This window comes from Drosophila virilis, chromosome 5, assembly GCF_030788295.1.
Source record: "Drosophila virilis strain 15010-1051.87 chromosome 5, Dvir_AGI_RSII-ME, whole genome shotgun sequence".
Lineage (NCBI taxonomy): Eukaryota > Metazoa > Arthropoda > Insecta > Diptera > Drosophilidae > Drosophila > Drosophila virilis.
In genome coordinates, this window is record NC_091547.1 from 2,904,304 (window position 1) to 2,925,665 (window position 21,362).

At 41.2% G+C, this 21,362-nt stretch overlaps 2 protein-coding genes across 2 annotated transcripts in view; both read right to left on the reverse strand.

Annotated features, from left to right (window-relative positions):
• LOC6636413 (myosin-9) overlaps window positions 1-10,137 on the reverse strand; it is a 52,320-nt gene extending 42,183 nt beyond the window's left edge. Inside the window, exon 1 of the mRNA XM_002059833.4 lies at window positions 9,661-10,137. The gene's annotated coding sequence lies outside the window, so the exon portion shown is untranslated. The remainder of the gene's footprint in view (window positions 1-9,660) is intronic.
• A 6,247-nt stretch (window positions 10,138-16,384) lies between these two features.
• On the reverse strand, window positions 16,385-16,991 carry wuc (Wake-up-call). The gene is made up of 2 exons (XM_002059834.4): window positions 16,705-16,991; window positions 16,385-16,636 (listed from the first exon to the last, which is right to left on the reverse strand). Exons 1-2 carry the CDS (start codon window positions 16,919-16,921, stop codon window positions 16,485-16,487), a joined length of 369 nt encoding a protein of 122 aa, XP_002059870.1. The 5' UTR covers window positions 16,922-16,991; the 3' UTR covers window positions 16,385-16,484.
• Window positions 16,992-21,362: the final 4,371 nt, after the last annotated feature.

Genomic DNA, 21,362 nt, shown 5'->3' on the forward strand with positions numbered 1-21,362 from the left:
TAAAGCCACAAGAACTTAAGTTGTATTTCATTTTGGTTTTTTATTTCGTAGAGCTCGAAACTGAGGAACTTGAAATAGTTTTTCAAGCTAAAGTTTTGCGTGCGCTAATTGCAGTCCAAGCTCGAGTCTTGTTGGGGCCACTCTGAAATCACTGGAGGGTCAGGGTCTAAGGGGGGGCTGGGCGAATGTGTGGGGAGTAGACAATGCGCTTTAATGTGGACTAGTCTGCCACTGATTTAATTACAACTAAAACCAAAAGGCAACAACAGACTTTCAGTCGGTTTTTTTTTTGCAGTTTTCCCCTTTATTTCCCCCCTTATTCCGCCACGGCAAGCGGAAAGCGGCAGCGAATGAAAAACGAGGCACGAAAATGCGTTGCGCAAATGTGCGAAATAAAAATTTCATAACGTGAAATGAGCGCAAATAACTCGAATGCAAATGCAATTTGGGCACGTCGAACAGTCCGGGCCAAGAATCAACTGATGGATGTGGCTTGACTATACACATAGCTATATATATGTATATATATATATATATATATAGTAGAACTGGGGGCCTGTTTGAACTCGCGATTGAGTACTCACATGCTCGTATTCATACACTCGCATTCATATTCATATTCATATGCTGCAGCGCCCGCCTGTCTCCGACTTTTCTGCTTTCGTCTGTTTCGTTTATAATTAAACCTAAACGCAATCACGCACTCGCCACGCAGCCCATTTATGAATTTTGCCAATAATAAACAACAGCCAGAGATCCCCATTTTAGTTATTAAAAGCGACTCCATCTCCTTCTTTTCCGACCACTCGTCCCAGCTGCCAGTTGCCAGTTGCCACTGCAGTTGTGTGTTTCGGCTGCTGACAGCAATTTTAAATGCAAATCTTTGCAGTTGTGCGTTTTTTTTCTTTCTGCCGACTTTATGAGCCGCATACATATGAATATATACATATCCATATCTATATATCCACTCAGCTGCTGTGATGTGTCGCCAAGACGCGCGCCGTTGCTAAACAAAGCTGTGCCCCGCATGCCCCATGCCTCAAACCTCATGCCCCATGCCTCGTGACGCAAAGTCAACAAGTTAGAAAGACGCTACTCGACTTGACTTTGATATACCCGCACCCAAATCAAATTAAATCAATACATATCCAAAAGGGCATATTAAAGCGCTAATTTTTAGCTCCAAACACCTCCATGCTCACTGCTTATTCCCGCACTTAGTGCATAAATCAATATTTGCCATTTGAACATGTATTTAGCTATACGAATTGTCATTTTATTTCTCAATCCTTTTACTACTTATAGCCTAATTCCACTGTCAACATTTCTTACATTCTTTGCTATTTCTCAATCCTTTTACTGTCAACTTTTCTTACATTTTTTGCTAATGAACATTGAAAATTCGCAAATAATTTAAGAAATGTTGATAGAATTTCTAGGCTATAACATTCAACTTTTTTGTTTAAGAAATATCCCTTCACATATCTTTATATCTATATATATATATATGCATCTCCCTACATATCTCTATATCTACACAGCTCTAATCCTTTCCTTAATACTCAACAACTAATATACCCATCATTCGCAATTGCTGTCGGGTATTTGAAATGATCGCAACGAATATCGAAAATGAGAGCGCAAAATAAACAAATCATAAATCTGGGAAATGTGCGCGACGACCAGCGACCACCCAAAAGGGGCAACATCTTTTGGTCGGCATCATTAGAGTGTGTTGAGTGTGTGTGTGTGTGCGAGTCTCAAGTATTTTATTTGTTTTTGCCAATTTGTCGGGCTGCATCAAAAAGCCGCACAAGTTGTCAGCGCTTTGGCTGAAGTGTCATTTGGGTTAATTTCTGTGCGAATCTGTTCGAATGCGAATTGAATGTGCGATGTGGATGATGTGTCCAATTAGAGAGGCACAACATTTGCTTGTTCAGTTGCAGGTGTGTCGCACACACACACACACACACACACACACGCACACCTCCACAGGTTTTTACAATTTGCCAATCGAGTGCTCAAGTTTGTATTTTCACATGCAAAAAGAAAACTTTCCAATAAAAACTGCAATCAAATTTTAAAAGCAGCCCCAAAAATAACAAGCTAACTTTTTGCGTAAAAACTACAAAGGGTAGAGTAAGGGCGGGGGGAGGGGGTAAGGGTTAGGATCTGTTGGCACCTGCCCAGGCCACAGCCCCAATAAACTGTCAATAAAATTGCGTGCTAAACTCGAGCTAAAACTCGGCCAAACTGGGTTCAATTTTATTGCTAACAAGTTTGAAAGTCCTGTAAAGCAAAGTAAAGGAAGCGCGTCAAAAGGGAGTATATCAAATCTATATGTATATAGCATATAGAGGCATTTGAAGTCTTGACTAATTGCTGTAGGTTTGTGAAGTCAAAGTTCTGGTCTCAAAATGAGCAAAACTATCAGAAACTTGGCTAATAGCCTGATTCCAATATGCTCGAAATATATTACATTCACATTCTGCGATTCCATTAGTAAGTGTCAGTTATCGTTAACATGTGAATGGCAAAAGTACCGTTCCTTTAAATAAACAACTGATCGACTTGATTTGACTTGCCTAAGCAAAGTTTTCCTTTCTAAAGTCAAATAATACGGCTTCGGAGTGTTAAAAACTGTGGGATTAGTAAAATTTCAAATTATAATTGGAAGATGAGGAAATGAGACTTTTATATTTTTCATTCTATCTCTAGAAGTTTTGAGAAATCATCGTAAAAAAACACGAATTACTCGAGGCGAATAGCAACTTTTGTTGTAAAATGTAAAAAGTGTGGTTTCTTATGGGAAAACGTACAGACAACATACTCCGCATTCGCACAAAATGTAAAAATGTAAGAAAAGTGGAATCAATATTGAAAAATTACATTTACATTTCTGGAACTTCTCCATATCCATATACTACATATAAACCTTGTCAATTTGTTGAGTGCACTCGCTTAATATAACAAATAGAACAAACAAGAGACACGCCCATCTAAACGCAGCTATATTTCTCCCATAGAAAACCCCTCTATCCCCTCTCCGCTTCCCGCTCATTGTTATAAATCAGTTTGGTCTTATCTAGAGCAAATGGTTTTTTACTTTTACGCCGATAAACTGCGCCCGTCAGCAAAACTATGCCAAGGCAGCAGCCCCTCCCTTACACCCCCTTTCACCCGAACCAACGCTCTATTTTGCCCATTTTGTGTATCCAAAAAATATAGCCACAAATAAATAGGCGTGGCTGCGTGGGGGGCGTCAAGTGCGTGCGGCCGGAGGCTTAACATTGAAATCCGTATTTTGACTAGTCATAAAATTTCGGCTGCCGGAGAAGATGCTTAGATAAGGCTCCGTCTGCTACGGCGTTTGCTCAAGTAATTAGCGTAAATACCAGAACATAAATTGGCTCAAGCCCTGAGATGCTCTTGGACTCTGTTATTTGGTAGTATTTGAGTTTCAGTTCGTCTGCTTAAATAGCTGCACACTGAGGCAAACCAACTGAAACGGCACAAAACATTGAAAGCTGAAAGGTTTTGAGAGTGGGAATCAAATCTGGACAAATCTAATCGGCGATTTCGCATCATTAACTCTTTATTCTAACTAACATCGTGTCGTTGATGCTATTAGACAATTGTGTATTCTAATAAGGCTTTTGGCGTTTAACTAGGAAGACACTCGTTTTTGTCGATATATACTCTATACTATATAATATATATACCAGCATAATCTGAGCTTTAACAGTCTCCAACAGTTCAGATATATCTCCATAAGCTCTATTAATATGATTTGCTTAATGGACATTGCTGAAAAGCTAATTACAAGTGCGTTAATTAAATTGCACGCTCTGCGCCAAATGACAGCCTATTGAGAGCTCTGAGACTTTTGCTGTCAGCCCCAAAGATATGTTCAAGTTTGTAAGCTTTATGAGTGCCAAGTTGATCCCAGGCCAATTGCACGCGGAAGTGGCTGTCCGTAAAGAGACAAGAGCGAAACGTGGCCAAAACTGACAACAACTCGCCAAAAAGGCAGCAAAAACAAACAAAAAACAACAAGAAAGCAGTGGTATATAAAACAAGCCGAAGCCTAAATACCCTTGCCGAAGGTTTAACAGATATACGAGAGAATCGTGAGCTTGGCGAAGATAGCATGATATGTTCCTCTTCTCGGGAGTTAGAAGAGTTACAGTTTTTGCTGGACACAGATAGGCATGACATGCTTCTTTAATAAACTAAAATACCCTATGTAAGGGCATAAAAAAGTCTTAGCACACATATCACTGACTAAATCAGTTAGAAGGCAACCAGTTGGACGGCTTTTGGGGCCGACAAACTGAAACTGAAGGCGACAAATGTTCTTGGCAAATATCAAAACTGATGATGATTATCATCATCAACATCATCATGATTATGTTAGCATGATATTTAGCTTTTAAGCAAAAACCAGTTGGACTAGTTGAATTTGCTTAAATTACGCACAACAACACCTACACATCGGAGATAAATATAGATATCGTTTCATAGTTAAAAGTCGAAAAAGTGTTGAATTCAATTGAGAGCCGTTAAATTGGGCTGTCTTCTCTCTAAATGGTGTCAAAGCCAACCTTGTGCTTGGCTTAAAAATGTAAATGTAAAGAAATTACCATAAAATGCGAAACGTGCCCCGCTGCTGGCAACAAAAGCAAAAGCAGCAAAAACTAAAACCAAACAAAAGCTCGCACACTTGACTTTCGTGGCTTTGAATATCAAAATTAGTGCGTGTCTCCAAATGCGCTTTGAGGGTACAACAGACAAACAACACGAAAACAACAACAAAACCATATCAAAAGAGTAAAAGTATGGCAGTCGAATGTGCTCGACTAGGCGATACCCTGAACTCGTAGAGCTAGAAACTAACACTAGAAATATTCTCACTTCCCCTTTTATCTATCTTTTTTCTTTAGCCCCAGACTTTGGGTAATTCTTGATAAACTTCGGCGCTTATAGTCCGATCTCTTTTCACTTTTCAGGGCTTAACTAAGGCATAAAAAAGTTTATATTTACAAGATAACAAGACTACATTAAGCAACCTGCTTACCAAGTTTTCTTAGCATCAGACCATAAGAATTTTCTTTCCCATTCTTAATCCCCTTCGGCGCTTATAGTCCGATCTATAAGAAATTTGCTGGACTTAAGGCCTACATAAGGCTCGACCTTAAGCAACCCTCATACCAAATTTCCTTAGCTCCATACTATGGGAAATTTTTGAATAACTTCGGTGGTTATAGTTCGATCTCTAAGCAATTTTTAAGGCTTAGGAGGTCACATACCAAGTTTCACCAAACCTCCAAGCTATGCACATTACACATTAAAAGTTCGGATACTCCTCTTTAGTCGAGCTCAACTTGTTCAGGGTATCACAAGTTGGCAGTGAATCGACGGAGAAGATGGGGTGAGGGCGCGCTTAATGGTCTGTGTGGAAGTCTCCAAAATTTACGAGCAGCCCTATGAGATATGGTTATGGCTGATGTGTTTATTGTGTCAACTGAAACTGAAACTGAAACTTCCACATTTGCGCAGGCCGCCGTCGTTAGATATTCATACGACTGGGATAACGTTGGGCGCCACGGCTATTACCCCACGTTGGGCTCCTATGCAAATAGTAGGCACAGGCACAAGCCCTGGTAAAGGGGCATTCACAAAGCTGAATCTAGCTGCGAGTTTATTTATTTGCCAACAGCACGGAAGAAGTTGTGTGTGCTCCAATTACAGTACAATCTCGCTACAGTAAACCCCATTTATAAGGTTCATCTGTTGTCCGAGATTTTCCAGCAGCCCTTTTTCCCGCTGCTGAAAACTTACTAAAACTTGTTAAACTTTTGCCTGAAAGGCAGCGACTTCTTGCCACAACTTAGCTTAAAAGTTACCCGGCATTATCCGGCGCTTAATTTGATTTCCCGTGCTTTTAATTATGCTTTGTTACTGCGGGAAATGTCTTTATTCATAATGCTAATGCCAAGCACAGAGATATATGTGTGTGCGTATTTACATATGCAGCAACATTTTCGTGTTTATCTTGACTCGCACGCACGCACACAACGTTGACGCTGGCGTTAAATCTAACGTTAAGGTTGACGTTCACGTTGTCGTTGACGCCAGCCGAGGCGCACCTTGCTTCCGGTGCCGCTATAGGGGTCACTTTTTGTTTTGTCAATTGCTTCGCTACGTTTTGTTGTTTGTTGTTTTTACTTTATTTAACAACATAAATACCCGAACCAACTAATTGGAGGGGTATTATGGAAAATTGGTTGCAATCTAATCAAAAATTTCTTGTTTACTTAACGATCAGCTTTTAAACTAATTGCAAAGATCTTTGTACAAAGACATGTGAGACAGACATGTTTCACAGTGACATAATTTGAAAAAAAGTTCATTCAGTTAGTTGAATATATAGGTTTATGTAACTGGTGCAGGTATTTTGAAGTCATGCAGACTCTCTTTCTTTGCCTGTCGCAATTTACATTCGTATGCCCGACGCATTTGGCATTTTCATCGGTAATGCTCATATTTTTCAGCCAGGTCGCAGCACGTGCGTGAATATCTGCCCGCCGGCCACCGCCCCCTCGCAGCACTTCCCCTGTGGCCTATGGCTCTGGGCCAGGTGCCATTATGACTGTTGTGGCAACCATAATTAAACGCCCAAAATGCTAAAAATTGCTGTCGACGCGGTTCTACGTTGTGTTTGCCTTTTTGTCGTCGTATCGTGGGTCATGCCTTGGTGTCGAGTTTTATTTCATTTCTTATTTCACTTGTAGAAATCGACAGGAAGATTGCATTATTACGTATACGACACGGCGACACCCGCTAGCCGTGACATTTTTGGCCCGGCTTTAATGATGGAAAGTGTAAGTGGCAAACGGAAAGTAAATACAAAAAATTCAATGCAAACGCATAATAGAAATTGTAAAGCCTTAAGCGAATGGGTACGATATTCGTGAGTTAAAAATGTATATAGTTATGGGGGATGGGGAAGTATAACTACAACTAGACTGATTGATTGATGAGTCATCACCAAGCAGCAGATTCGTGTAAAGAAGCAGAAAATAATCCAATATACTGACTAATTGATTGATGGGAAGGCTTAAATAAAATGTATACATAAATATATCTATATCCTGACTGATTGATTGATTGATGAGCAACATGCGTAGATGGCTTCATTTTTGTAGAAGAAATTTGTATAGAAGCATCAGATTCGTAAAGTAGGAGACCTTAGAGAAAAGAAACAGCAAATAAGTTTATCTTTTTCGAAACTAAATGATTGATCGGAAAGCTGGTAGAAAAAAATGTAAAAAATGATGATTATCAATCAAGCATCAAGCAGCGGATTCTTCCTGTAAAAAATATATAAAATATATACATACTGACTGATTGATTCATGATCAAGCGCCAGATACGTTCAGTAAAAATTTATATATAGTAAAGATAGTGGAAATGCTTATTTTAATAGAGTTACATCCTGAGTGATTGATTAATAGAAAACCAAGTAGAAAGATACATTTAAATGATACAGGAAATGCTTAACTACATCCTGATTGACGGATTGATGAAACACCATGTAGGAAAGAAACAGAAAATATATACATAAATATATCGAAGCCCTGGCTGATTGACTGCGTGACTGATTGATGGACAAAGCACAATATTCACCAAAAACTAGAAGAATTTTAATAGATTTTGGGCCTGTGCAGTAAGTCAGCCATAAAACACGCAACATTTTTCACGTTTGCGCAGAATTCATTAATAATTTCAACGGAATCTAAACAGACGCTTAATCTTATCAGAAATGCCGTTCGGATCCGCTGGCCCATTAAAATTTCCATTACTCATGGACGCAGCTATTGTGAAATCGCAAATGGGGAATATGAAAGCAGCAGCTAAAGAGCCGTTGCACTGTTATTATTTGAATCAATGACAAAACGAAATTCAATGCGCACACACACAAACATGGCGAGCTATTCCAAAATTTTATCAGCCTGGCGCCATGTGGCGTATGCGCAATATTATTACACATACGACCGTTACGACCCCTGAGAGAGAAGCAAGCGTCCGCAATGGCAAAGCAAACAAATTGAAGCATTTTCGCAATGCACAACAAAAAAAAAAAAAATGAAGAAAACCCGGAAAAAGAATTGTTAATGGCCCAATACAATCAATATTGTGTGCACAAGCAGAGAAAAATATTTAATTAACTTGAGCAGAAATAGAAAATAGTTCTATTGCAAAATTATTGAAAGCAAAATGCTAAAAAGGAAATGCTGAGTGTAACTGCTGCTGGTTGTTCTTTGCGAGTGCCTACTGTATATTGATAAGATATTAAATGGGGATTGGGGCTATAAATAAAAGTACGTTTGAACTTTAAAGATTGTTTGTCAACGATAGGCAATTAATCGCTTTTAGCTAATCGCATAACTTATCTATAGAAATATTGTCACTTTGTGATTATTGACGCTTTATTTAATTATAATTTAATATACTATTATTTTCATTTAATTTTCTTGTTCTTTAATTTTTTCTTTCGGTAATCATTTTAGTTCCATTTTTTTTTTTTTGTAAATTCCTTAGTAATATGAGCAAGGGTCACAATGATTTTTTTTATAATTAATCATTTCCGGTTTTAATGAAATAATTTTGATATTTATTTCCCTGTTATTTTTTCGGCTTGTCAATATTTGTGTGCAATTTGTTTGACCAATGAGTCTTCCCGTTTCTCGCGTGCAATTCCAAAGTTCTCGCGTTCGCTTTTTGTGCAACCAAATAAAAGGCAATGCCAGAGCCATTCACCAGGTTCCTGATAAGAGCTACTGCTATTGACGGCTGCTATTGCCAATGCCTGGACGCTATCAGTAATTGATATCGGAAGCGACTACGTCGACCACGGGGCCTGATAACGATGACGACGACGACGACGACGACGCCAAAAGTCACTTCACTTGGCTCGGGTTACGCACAGGCGCCGCCGAGGGGTGTCCAATAATATTGATAACCACTGTGAAATTGTAGTCTCAAGAGTTGGTACGCTATCGGGATACTCTGTTATCGAAACTTTGATTTTTCCAATAATAAGCTTGACATAAAAATTTTGCAAAAAAAGTTTACATGAGTTATGAATTTTAAAAGTAAACTGAAATCAGCTCCATTCGAAAGCGGCAACAAATTTGGAATTTCTATAGATTTCATTGCACATTCCTTCGGATATAGCATACCCACTTGCATTACCCACTACAGGGTATTAACATCAGCAAACGTGACAACAATCATTGAGCAATTGACAAGTTCATTTGGGAGCTGCGACACTTTTCATAGGGCTGCGGTCCAGAACCCGAAATTTAAATATTAAATTTGTTTACCCAAACACACACACACTGTGTGTGTGTGTGTGTGTGTGTGTGTGTGTGAGTGTGGCAGCTGCTGCCTTAGCTGATAATGTTGTCAAATTAACATATTAGCAGTCAGAGCGAACACATAATTATATGTAAATGGGCTTTTGTCGCCTGGCTGTCTTATCAGGTGGACGCCACAACTCATTAGAACTGGCTCCACAGTCATTGAACTTGGAGCTCGCACTCTTCTCCCCTCTCTCTCTCACTCTCTCTCTCTCTTTCACTCTGTTGCACTTACTTTTATTGAAGTAGCCGTTTAATGGGTGAGTTTTTTTTTTATAAGCACAAAATTTGACACTTTGATGCGCAAACTATACGAAACCGGCGAAACGAAGACAAAACAAAAGCCAAACAAAAAAGATAGTAGAATGCACAACAGACGGCAGCAGGTGTGTTTGTTGTTTTGTTTTTTTTTTTTTTCTTTCTTATTTGTTGGCTTGCCTGGCCGCTGTGGAAATTGAAAGAGGCAACGACGCAGCTGTCAACACACGCGACGATGTTTGCAGTTTTGAGCGCAACGTAGCTAAATTATCGCATAATTTGAATGCAGTTGCTGCTGCCAGCAAATGCAGCGCATTTTGTGCTGCAGACACTTACACATACATGCACACTCGTACACGCACACAGGCCACAATTCGATATAGGCTAGCGATAACGACGACGACAGCGACTCTTCCGTAACGAACTGCACACGGCGAACACTCGACGGCAACTGAATGCTAGTCGAAAATGCTATGCTGCTGTTAATGTTAGGCTTAACAGCAGCGACTCTTATACGCTGCCAACAGCGCTGCCCAGCAGCAGATGAATTCGCCGCCGCCCGAACAGCTGGGCGTGCTGTTGTTGCCGGCTTTTTGTGCATGGCTTGCGCTTGTTTTGGTGGTGGTCGTATAAGAGTCATTGACGCGCGTATAAGACTGCTGCAACCACGCTTGGCCTTTGTTGTTGTTGCCAGTATAAGTGTTTTTAAATGTGTTTAGAATGTAATTGAAAGCTAACTTAAGCTGTTTTTTGGGCAACCTATTTATATTTGATATAACAGGTATATGAACAAATATCGTATATATATGTATTTAAAAAGAGCTTATATTAAAGTGAAGTGAAGGAAATACAAATATTACAATTAGATTTTACAAAGAAAATACATGTCATGTTTTATAGAAAAATTTAATTATTTGATTTATTTTTTTTTGAATCATTTTAAATCTATTATAGTTTTAATTTATTTAAATAATTTTGAAGAACAAACATGTTTCGGTATTTACAATTCATGCTGCCCATTCGCTTAGCCCTTAATCAAATCATTTAGCCAAAAACTTATTCAACATTCAAATACATAAAAAAGGATACGCTCGAATGCGTCGCAGGACCTTTGCATTGTTGTAAACAATCCATCATTATCGCATAGACATCCGGCGCAGGAAACGCAGCAGCAGGAGGCGGCATGAGACTAGCGCAGGGCAGGGCCAACATTGCATTACAATTTGTGGCTGCCTCTTTCAGCGATCCCCCTGATAGACACACACACACACACACTCGCACAATCACACACACGCACACAAATTGCTACGTGGCGCACGTGTCTGACAGCATTTGTTGGGGATTATATGGCGCAGACCAGGCCGAATCGGCCAGAAGTCTAGCGAAAACAGCGAAACTGAAAGTGAGTCGCGTGGTTGGGCAAGGATATACGGGCAGGCAGACAGACAGACAGAACAGGACAGGACACAGGCCGCCAGGCGGGCTGCAGGACTCAAGTACTGGCTGCCAGGCAAGGCACTCAGTCAGTTGGTCGTGGGTTTTTAATACCCGGCACTCGGCTGAAATAAACGCGGTATATAAGCTGACTTAGATCCATTTTACATATTAAATAAGGCTACGACTCCTTCTGACCAGACTTCAAATATATTAAAGGTGGAGATGTGGGGTAGGGTAATATAATCATATAATTTTCTTAAGTTGCGTCTAGAAGAATCTATATACAAAATTTGGTATCTCTAGTGCCTATAATTTCCGAGTTATTCACAAAAAACTGCATAAAATCGATATTAATCAATTTTAAGAAACTGGTTGCAGCTGTCGATAAATTTCGTTATCGATATTTATTGATTTTACGCAAATATAAGCTATCGAAGTTGGGTACAGAGTATCCTACAATCAGTCACTCTTCACCAGAACGCACTTATAATACGTTTTACGTTAGAGTTCGATTTAAGTTGTACAGACACATATATCTGAATCGATATTTATCGATTTTGGAAAATGGAAGCCATCGCAGTTGGGTACAGGGTATCTTACACTCGATTACTCTCAACCAGAACGCACTTTTTGTACATTTCTCTCTAGATTTAGTTTTCGCTTGTTTTCTGCGTACGGGTATTTAGACAGTCGTATACCCTTTCTTTTAGGCTGACGCCCCTTTTGCCTATTTGAAAGTTGCATTTGCCGGCAATTTTCCATCTCTTTTTATGGGTTTTTTAACAGAGCGAGGGAGGGAGGGAGTTGGGCAAGGGAGCGGGGCGTGGGGTAGTTCGCTTAACTTTCAACCACGTCGGTTTCTGCGGTTTATGCAAATTAGCAAAGTTAACATTTACCAAATTGTTGACGCTACCAAAATTTCATTTTGGCCCAAACTCTGTGGGTGGAGGTGGTGGAGGAGGGGAGGGGTTTTGCATCAAGTGCTGCCCCAACACGGAAGTGCAACTTGGTGGCGGTGGCAAAATCAAAGTGTTTGCCAGCTTTTTGATCAGCTATGTGTTAAAAGACGTTCCTCTTTAGGGAACTAGGGAACTTCCCCACCGAATGAGAAAGAGAGAGATATAGCTGGGCTATTTTTGTGGCGACTGCTTTATTAAGCGGATTTGAGTTGACAAGCGGCCAAGTGATGGCATGCACCTGCATGTCGACTCCATGCCTTATGCCACATGCCACATGTGCCCCAAAGCTATCTATCATAATTAGAATTGGAATTTTTTGTGTGCGTGTGCCACATAAATTAAATGCGCAACTGGCGCAACTGCAAGTAGAGCGTCAAATAGGATTTCGTTTAATTTCCGCCCATAAAGGACATTTAAAGATCTTCTCATACCCTGGGAATGTGCAAAAAGAGTATATTTGTTTACTATAAATGTATGTAAAAGACAAAAGGAACTATCTTCGATCAGAACATCTTCGAAATCTAGCGACTTGATACATATATTCTCCTCTATTACACAAGAATAATGTTGCCAGATTAAGATGCCCATGTCTATAAAGGATGTTTGAGGGTAGCATTTTAAGAATCGGACTGTCATCTCCGAAGTTATTCACGAAATCATTTCTATAGTATGGGGTAGAAGGTTTGAATGCTTGTCGAGGCAGCTAGGCCTTAGCTTTAGGGTATCTACTAGTCGGGCACTACCTACTTGCTTAAACTGGATAACCAACTGCCACTCTGCGGCCAAAGCGGCGTTTGGGGCAATGCCGAGGCGTCTAATCGCGCCCAAGTGAGCCGTTTGGACCGGAGACAACTTCAGATGGAATAACTGAATAGAGCTGAATAAAGCATAATAAAATGTCAAATGGCAGACAGGCGCAACAACAACAACTAAATTAACACTAACGATGTGCCAGGAACCCCTGGAACCTGGACAATTGGAATACCTTGCCCAGGCAGACACACAGTCATTGAAGGAAAGGGAGTGGAGCAAGATGCTGAGAGCTAAGCATATGATAAACAGATGAAAGGCCGCAGTAAAGTGCTTGCAAATGGTTTATCCTTTGGCTAGAGCCGTGTGTTTTCTCTGTTATTGTTGTGCGCATACCCTGTAACTAAGCAGGAACGGGTATGCCGTTACGAATGAACAAAATATGTATATAAGGCATATTAATCTGAAATGGAAGATTGCCAAACGTTTCGCTTGGGGCGATACAAGCGCGATAGCGACCCAAATATAGGGTATCAGCTAGTCACGTATTGCCAAACTTGTTGTTCCTGTAGCTAGCTTTACCCACAGCTTGGTTTAGTTTTTGGAGTTTAGCGAACCCGAACTCCGAAGTTCGGGTACGACGGAGTCGAAGACCCAGACGTTCGCCGACTTCTTTGTGTCTGGGCGACGCTTGCATCCTGGCCCTGTTCGAAGCTCGCTTTAAGAGGCTAATGCCCCGCACATAAAACATAAATAAAATAAGCATTTGGCAAATTTATGAATGTGCCACAGCGTGTTGCAATTAGCTGCGAGAGGAAATTCCTCTATCAGCATAGATGGATAATAAACGTATTTGGCAGGCAAGTTATGTGAAAATTTGCATAAGCTGCGCATAAATAAATTAACATACAATGTGCCTGCGCCAGTTGCTATTAACTGTAATTAGGTATCTTTTGGCTTGGCTTGCCACATGCCACCAGCTGTGTGCCCCTCGCTCGCCTCGGCTTGCAGATAATTAAATGCTGACGAGCTCCAATGAAAAGTGCAACTGAAGCTGAAGCTGCCGAAAGTAGCTCCCATGCACTGACTAACAAATAGGCACACACATTAATTAGACACACACATTCACACACACTCAATTATAAGGTATTGCTCTGAAAGGTTTTCCGACCACCAACTGAACTTTGGCAGTGCCTCGCAATTGACTGCAGCTACAGGCAATTAATTGATATGCTCTAAGGCATTGCTGCAAAAGGGTATGCCTGGCTAGATGCATGTTAGAGAGAGATTAAACTGTTTGTATTAAAATTCTGGACCTGGCAAAGTTACCAGCCACTTTACCGGGCAGTTAAACTTTCAGAGAGACAGATCTAATTGTCTGTTAAAGGTTAAAGGTTAATCCACGCTTTGTCAATCTCTGAATGTAGTATCACAATTCTATTAAAAACAAAACTTTTCGCCTCTAACATGAGCTTCAATAGTAAGATGAGAAAATAAGAATTGTATTTGTTATGGAAACGTCAGGAGTCGATTAACAAATACACATTAGAGAGAGATTCAACTTCTTGTCTTACACTCAAGTGCCTGACAAAGCTACCAGGCAGTTTAACTTTCAGTTAAAGAGAGGGATTCAGATCTAATTGTCTCTTGATCTAAAGATTTATCTGCGGCTTATCAGCCTTTGAATGTTTACTTATTTATTTGTGAAACAAAGATGTTATGCTCAGACTAACATGAACTTTAACAGTAAGATGAGGAAAAGCCTCTGAGAATTATGTTTATAATGGAAAACAATGTAGTTACCACCTTTTGAAGCTCTCATTCCGTTGTGAAGCCTTTAAATAAGTGGATTTTATGCCACAAATTAAGATTTCTTAGTTTTAACTAACCGCAAGCTAAAAGTTACAAGGCACACGCTAGTCAGGCAGCAGTCAAGTCCATCGCTTTCTCACTTGTTAGCTGCGAATGTGAACGTGAGAGAAAGTAGCAGCAAATTGCAGCTCTGGTGGCCAACGCGGAGGCCTGAGAACAACACAAAGTTTTGTAATTCATTCATTTATTCATTTGGTATTCAAACCAGAAATGAACTGCGCACTTCCAACTTTGGCAGCTCCAACTCCCGACTCCCAGGCCCAGTTTTAACTGAGACGCAAAATCCGAGACGTGGCACTTAACTAAATTAAATCCTTTCACGGTTTTGATTTGAATATTTGCGGTATTCGTTGCTGTGTTTAGATTATGAATTCATTTATAATCATTTAGTTTGAGTTATGTACATTGAAACACACTCAAGCACAAATCCCATAATGAGCATATTCTATTAGGCGGCCAGAGCTACCTACCCTTAGACGACTTGCACCCCAATACAGGACGACACGGGGGTTGGAAATTAACGAAAGCAAATCCTGGACACATGTTGCATTCACTTTGTTTTGGTGGCTTGGGTAATGCCATGTTTTGACAAACCCCAAATCAGCAGAAACTGACGATGAGAAATCCCTTTTGAAGATGACAACCATTTGCACCCGCAACCAACCAAGCGGCGGTGACAACATTCACTTTGACAAGGACTCCCTGTCACTTCCTCCGACTGCAATTTACCTAAACAAGCTGCGACCTCCTACCCCATCCGTGGAAAGGGTTAAGAGTAAGCGCAGGCAGTTGTACAACCCCAAAATCCAGAACGAACTCCCTTTTTTGGGGCGACTGTTAAATGACATCCAAATGTGTATTTATTTAGCATAGTCGAGTTGATGCATTTTGCTTTTGCGGTTTCACATAATTGAAAATCGAATCAAATCGCGTGAAATTTAATCAACTTAAGAACTTTAGCTTTGCAGCGTACAAAAACGAACTCCCCAGCGATTCGAGCAGCTCCAGCTCCAGCTCCAGCAGGAAATAAAGAATTAGCTCAAATCCACGTAATAAAATTCCTACTATTTGCCTTGAATTGAGTTACTAATGGGATAGAGTTGAGCTACGCATTGCCAACGACAGGAAGACAAAAACAACGGGCAAAACATTTAACTGAGGGAAGAGGCGAAGTTTGAATACTCTATCCGAGCATATAATATATAGCATGTTGCAATGTATTGTAATGCCAGGTCGTACACAAAATCTACTGGAAGATTCTTTCTAGAAAAGCTGGCCCATATTGTGATTCGATGTATTAGACTAACTTGCACGGACTAAGACAGACACATAGATAGACATGGCTATATACTCTGGCCTCGCAACGTTACCCACCTCATGACAAGACCATAATAACCTTAGTTAGGGCATAAAAACGCCACAAAGCCAACTGGCGTTGCGATGCGCTGCGAAGCACTGTGTCTCCCTAATCAAATGCCGATGAGCTCTGGCCCAGGCTCATACCCTGTCCCATACCCAGCCCTCGTTCCAGCTCCGGACGCAACCCCCAACTCTGGCCCATTTGTTGTGCATTTGCGTGTTTGCTGAGGCTACTAAATAAGCAGCCGGCGGATGTGTAATGTCCGCCCGAGCCAAATGGACACAGACTGTTCCCAAGTCAGGAAATTAAGACCTGTAAGCGGATTTTGTGATGTGCCACATGGCCAGCTACTTACAGTAACTGAAGCTATGTTCACTTTCATTGATGGCCATTTATTTGATATATGTTAAAGCTGCCCCTCGCCTACTTGCTGGAGCGTCTGCGTGTGTTGCCAAAGATGCGCAGGTGCTTGCTGCGCGAGAGCTCTCGGGCCTCGCGTTGGCTCAGCTCGTAGAGCTCCGCTTCCAGCTCACGTATGTAGGCGGCCATTGCCGCCGGCGATAGATTGGACAGCTCTGTGGAGGAAGGGAGACATTACTGGCTGCAGTTGAGTGCATTGATACCTCTTTGCACTCGCACTCACCCATTCGCTTTTGTTCGTCCTCCTTTTGGGTGCGGGCACTGCTGCTGGCCGCCTCCTGTTCGTTCTTGATGGCCATTTCGGCGATTATGGAGCTGACACTTTTGCGTCCGCGTGGACTCTCCTCCACATCCGCATCGGCGTCCGCATCGTCGTCACTCTCCTCGTTGGATGATGCTGATGCCGGCTCCGCCTCAGTCTCTGCCTTATCGACCTCCATTCTGATTCTCTTTATAGCAACGGAATGCTGCGACAAATGCTTTTTCTATCTAAAGTGTTGTGCAGTGATTTGGCTGTCAGGCTGTCAGTGCTGTGGAGCACAACAAAAAAGTGTTGGAAATGCCAATTGTATTTATTGCCATTGGCCGAGATTTCCAAATCTCATAACGTGCTCAAAACTGAACGGATTTTCATGAGGAATAGCTTTTTGTTTATGGCTTGTCGCTGAGCACAATTTGGCATCTATTTTTTTTTGACCACTCATTTTGTTTGTATGGGATAATCACTATTTAAGCTCGATTCTCGTATATATCATAAACAAAGCTCCTATTTTATTATTAAAGCACACACATTTATTTACTCAACCCACCTGGCCCAGAACATATTTGTACTCTATTGCGCACACAATTTCGGGATATTTGCGTAGTTGAATGCTGTCTTGGCCTTAAGCGTTAACCCTAGCCATAAACGGGCTTTGTCCGTGGCGCACATTAGCTATCTAGCGAGGCCATTAACTTTTATAAAGCCAGTCAGCCCGATCCCAACCCCCGCAAACCCTGAACATTAACTTCAATTTGTTGCCGCATAAAGCCAAAAATGGAAAATTTCAAAATGCGTCGTTTACAGCAAACACAAAGGAAAAGCCAGCGCGGAAAACCCAACTAGAATTTTTAGCTTAATGAGCTGCACAAAATTAATTGTTGCAATGAAATCACGTGCCCGAAAGGACAAACTGCCACAAAAAAAAGAAAACCACAAGCAAAATATCCCGTCAGACTGGAGCTGAAAGTGTTAGGGTATGAGTTATAGAGTATGTAAATTTTGGGGGTTGCACAACTTTCAGCAGAAGCCCCGGCAAAGCGAAAGGACACTCGGCGGCGATTAGAAACCGTTTCCACAAGGACTCGAATTCTCAGTAAACAATCCATCATTAACACATGCAAACACGGCCCACCCCGTGACCCCAACAGCCACCCACCTCCCTCTCTGTGTGGGTGTTGCACGTGTCTGTTTGCATTGCTGCCAGCTCAGACGACAACCAGACAACAACAGCAACAACAACATTTGCCAAATGTGTGTCGTGGCCAGGACAAAAGACACGTGCTTATTATGCCTGTGTTTCCATTGTTGTCATACGCTTGTGTAGGGTATCCTTGCTCTGTCAAGGCATATGTAACGCCTATAAGTAGACTTCCGCGAATTGTTAAAGCCATGTCCAGTTCTTGCAGAGGTGCGTCTGTCTCTTCCCCATGTCAGATCCTGCCGAATCGGATTAATATATAATTCAGTTCAGTGGATAGAGGCTATTACAAAATTAAATAAAATATATTATGGCCAGGCCCAGCCCCTGCAGAGGATCTTCTTTCTGTTCCCTATGTCCGATACTGCCGGATCGAAACATCTAATTTAGCAAATTAGGTTCTTCTACTATTAGCTTGACAGTTCTCATCTTGTCTGTTAGGGTATTTGATATTCGGCCTGCTCTTCCCTTTTGGCAGCTAGCTGTCTGCCTGTCGCTTCGTTTGCTGTTGCTGCTGCTTTATGGCCAGAAAAGTTGGGCCAAAAGTATCGTTTTTACTTTTACTTGCGTCTCATGCAAATTGCACAAGTTAAATTTTCAAAATGTCAGCCCCCAACCCCCCTTCTACCTTCTCCCCACCCCTGGCCACCCAGTGCTTAGTGCCTAAATGATGGCTCATGTTATGCGCCTTATGGCTGTCCGAAATCGCACCCCTGGGGTTCTGGGTACTGCCGGGTACTAGATACACTGCTGTGCGCTTTACGAGTGTTTCGTGCACTGAGAGAAAAGTGTTATAAGTAGTTTTAAAATATGCATTTGAGGTTATATGCTGCATTAGAAAGCGAATATATTTTAAAGACTATGGCTAACTCTTAATCCGATTTATATAAAAAAGGTGCCCTGGACGTAATCTTTTAAATGCCCATAGTTTTCGCTCAGTGTATGGCGCGCATGTAGAATGTTCGCATTACACTGCAGTTTATTTGCCAGGATTTCCATGTTATCAGCCAGGCGGCACGTGCCGCCGCTGGAGCTGCTGCTGTTGGCTTTGATTTGGCTGTGTGCAGACGAGGAATGGCTTTTAAATGGTGGCTGCTGCTATTGTCATGACCCGGAAAAACAACAACATGTCGTCGTAGGCAGTTGCCACTGTGGGTTGAACAACCTAAACAACATGCTCTGTCCAAACAAAACTAACAAGCGAGCCAAAACAAACGCCGGCAAAGTTCCAGCCAGGACATTGTCCCAAATATGAAGCCTCCAGCAAATGAACTGCATTTATGCGTGCAGCACAGCGCCAGGGCCAGCTGCTCCTATTCCTGCCCCTGCTGCTGCTACAGAGTGACCTCCTCTAGCTTCCTCTGCTCCTTCTGCATATACTCCTCTCTCTGCTCTCCTACTCCATCTCCTCCGGCTGTAAACTGACCTCCTCTAGCTCCGCCTGCTGCATAATGACCTCCATTATATACTGAGGCTGCAGCCCAAATTGGCCATTAGCATGTCCCAATCTCAATTCCAATACATTTCTTTCAATTTTCATGCCATTTCACTTCAAGCCCGTGTTTATTAACTGAGAAGTGCCTGACTTTTACCCAGAAAATTTCAGAAGTAGTTAAGGCATTCCTCTTTGCTGGGGCTTACTTGTGCTCAGAGTTCGGCGTTCGAATTTTTAGCTAGGGTATTGACGAGAATTATCAGCAAAGCACTATATATAGAAGAGTATTCGGTAGTCGCTATTTAGTTGTTAGGTATGTTTCATTCTTCCTGTTTTTTTGCAGTCTGAGTATCGGACTGTAAGCCATTACCCACAAGGGCCACACTTAGAGACTCAAACTATTCCCCAGTAATAAAGATATCGTACGTCATACAAGTGTATATATGGAAGGGCACTTGATAGTCGGCCTTCAGTTGGCTTCTAGTTTATCAGCTAAGCACCACATTTAAAGGTTAAAACCATGCATATTAAAAAAGAGATATCGTACTTCATAGAATAGTATACTACATATAGAAGGGTATTTGGTATGTCGGCATTCAGTTGTAAATTATTCTTCTCGCTTCTTGTTGATTGCAGTCGGCGCTACCAATTTGAAGAGTATCTGACTGTAAGGCATTCTCTCCATAAGGTACTTGCAAGTGTACATATAGAAGGGTATTTTTTAGTCGTCGTCATTCCGTTGTTTCTACTTTTTCTGGCCTCTTGTTAATTGAATTTAGCGCTACCAATTTTTAATTAATAACAATTTTGCGCTGTTCTTTTCGTTGTTTGCACATGCAAATTGCGCATTTAATTGGATTAACGCACATTTCCGAGCTGCACTGTGCCGCGCCCACCCGCCCTCTGCCCAGGGCTTGGCCCTGGCCAATTTATCATCGGATGCGTTTATTTATGTTGCGTTTTAATTATGTCGCATTGGCCACGTTGGAAGTGTGCCATTTATATGCAGGGGCATGTGACATGTGGCATGAAGCTGCGGATGTGCGGCTCGTTGCAGCTGCAGGCGCAAATAATTCACAAAACTAACGAGTTCATATAACACAGACACAAACTTTAGCTCTCACTTTCGAGCGGTATTCAAAGCAAAACTCCCGCCTGTAATTGATACCCTGTCTGAATATATATCTGATTGCGCTGAATGAATAACTCTTGACGGTTCACTAATTCTGACCGAATTGCAGTCAGTCAATTGTTGCCCGATAACATATAAATGCGCCTGGTGAAAGTCATTGTTCATTTGTTGATTTGCTGCCGCTGTGTAGGCGCAAGAATGCGCCTCCAGCAATGCGATATATAAATGACAACGTCATCATGCATAATCCTCACTGTTGACATCAATATGCCAATCAGAAGGCATTTGGATTGTGGGTTATTCAACTCTTGCTACTGCACAGGGTATAAGATCCAAGGAAATATTCAGAGTGTATGCTAAATGTGGAAAAGAGTTTAACCTACTTTGATGTCAGCATGTCCTTTGACTACTCATTAGAATTTTGAATACTCAAACTATTGTATATGGATATCAGGAATACTCGGTGACAAGCGTTGAATACTCGCATTTTGCGTATGAGTTTCAGGAATACTCATTGCCGAGCATTGAATACTTACACTTTTGCATATGAATGTCAGGAATACTCATCGATGATTTAGAGTAAACGTGCTTTGAGCTGCGAATACACTTCTTGAGCTTATGACTACTTCTTATACTCATTTATGGTTTAGAGTAGCGAACTTTTGCGTATGTCCAGGGTATCTTTGCTGCCCAGTTACTTTTTTATTGTAATTTGATTTGCAAACGTAAACACAAATACGCATTGTTCAAGATTTGGTGTGCCAAAAGAAATGAATTGTTTATGCTGAAACCAATGCAAATCTCGACTTTATTTTCTCCTCTTTGACTTTTATGCTTAAAATGCCTGGGGAATT

Coding starts and splice junctions, on each gene's coding strand:
- wuc (XM_002059834.4), bottom strand. CDS start 16,921: ATGGAGGTCGATAAGGCAGAGACTGAGGCGGAGCCGGCATCAGCATCA. Junction 16,637..16,704: donor GGACGAACAAAAGCGAATGG/GTGAGTGCGAGT, acceptor CTTCCTCCACAG/AGCTGTCCAATCTATCGCCG.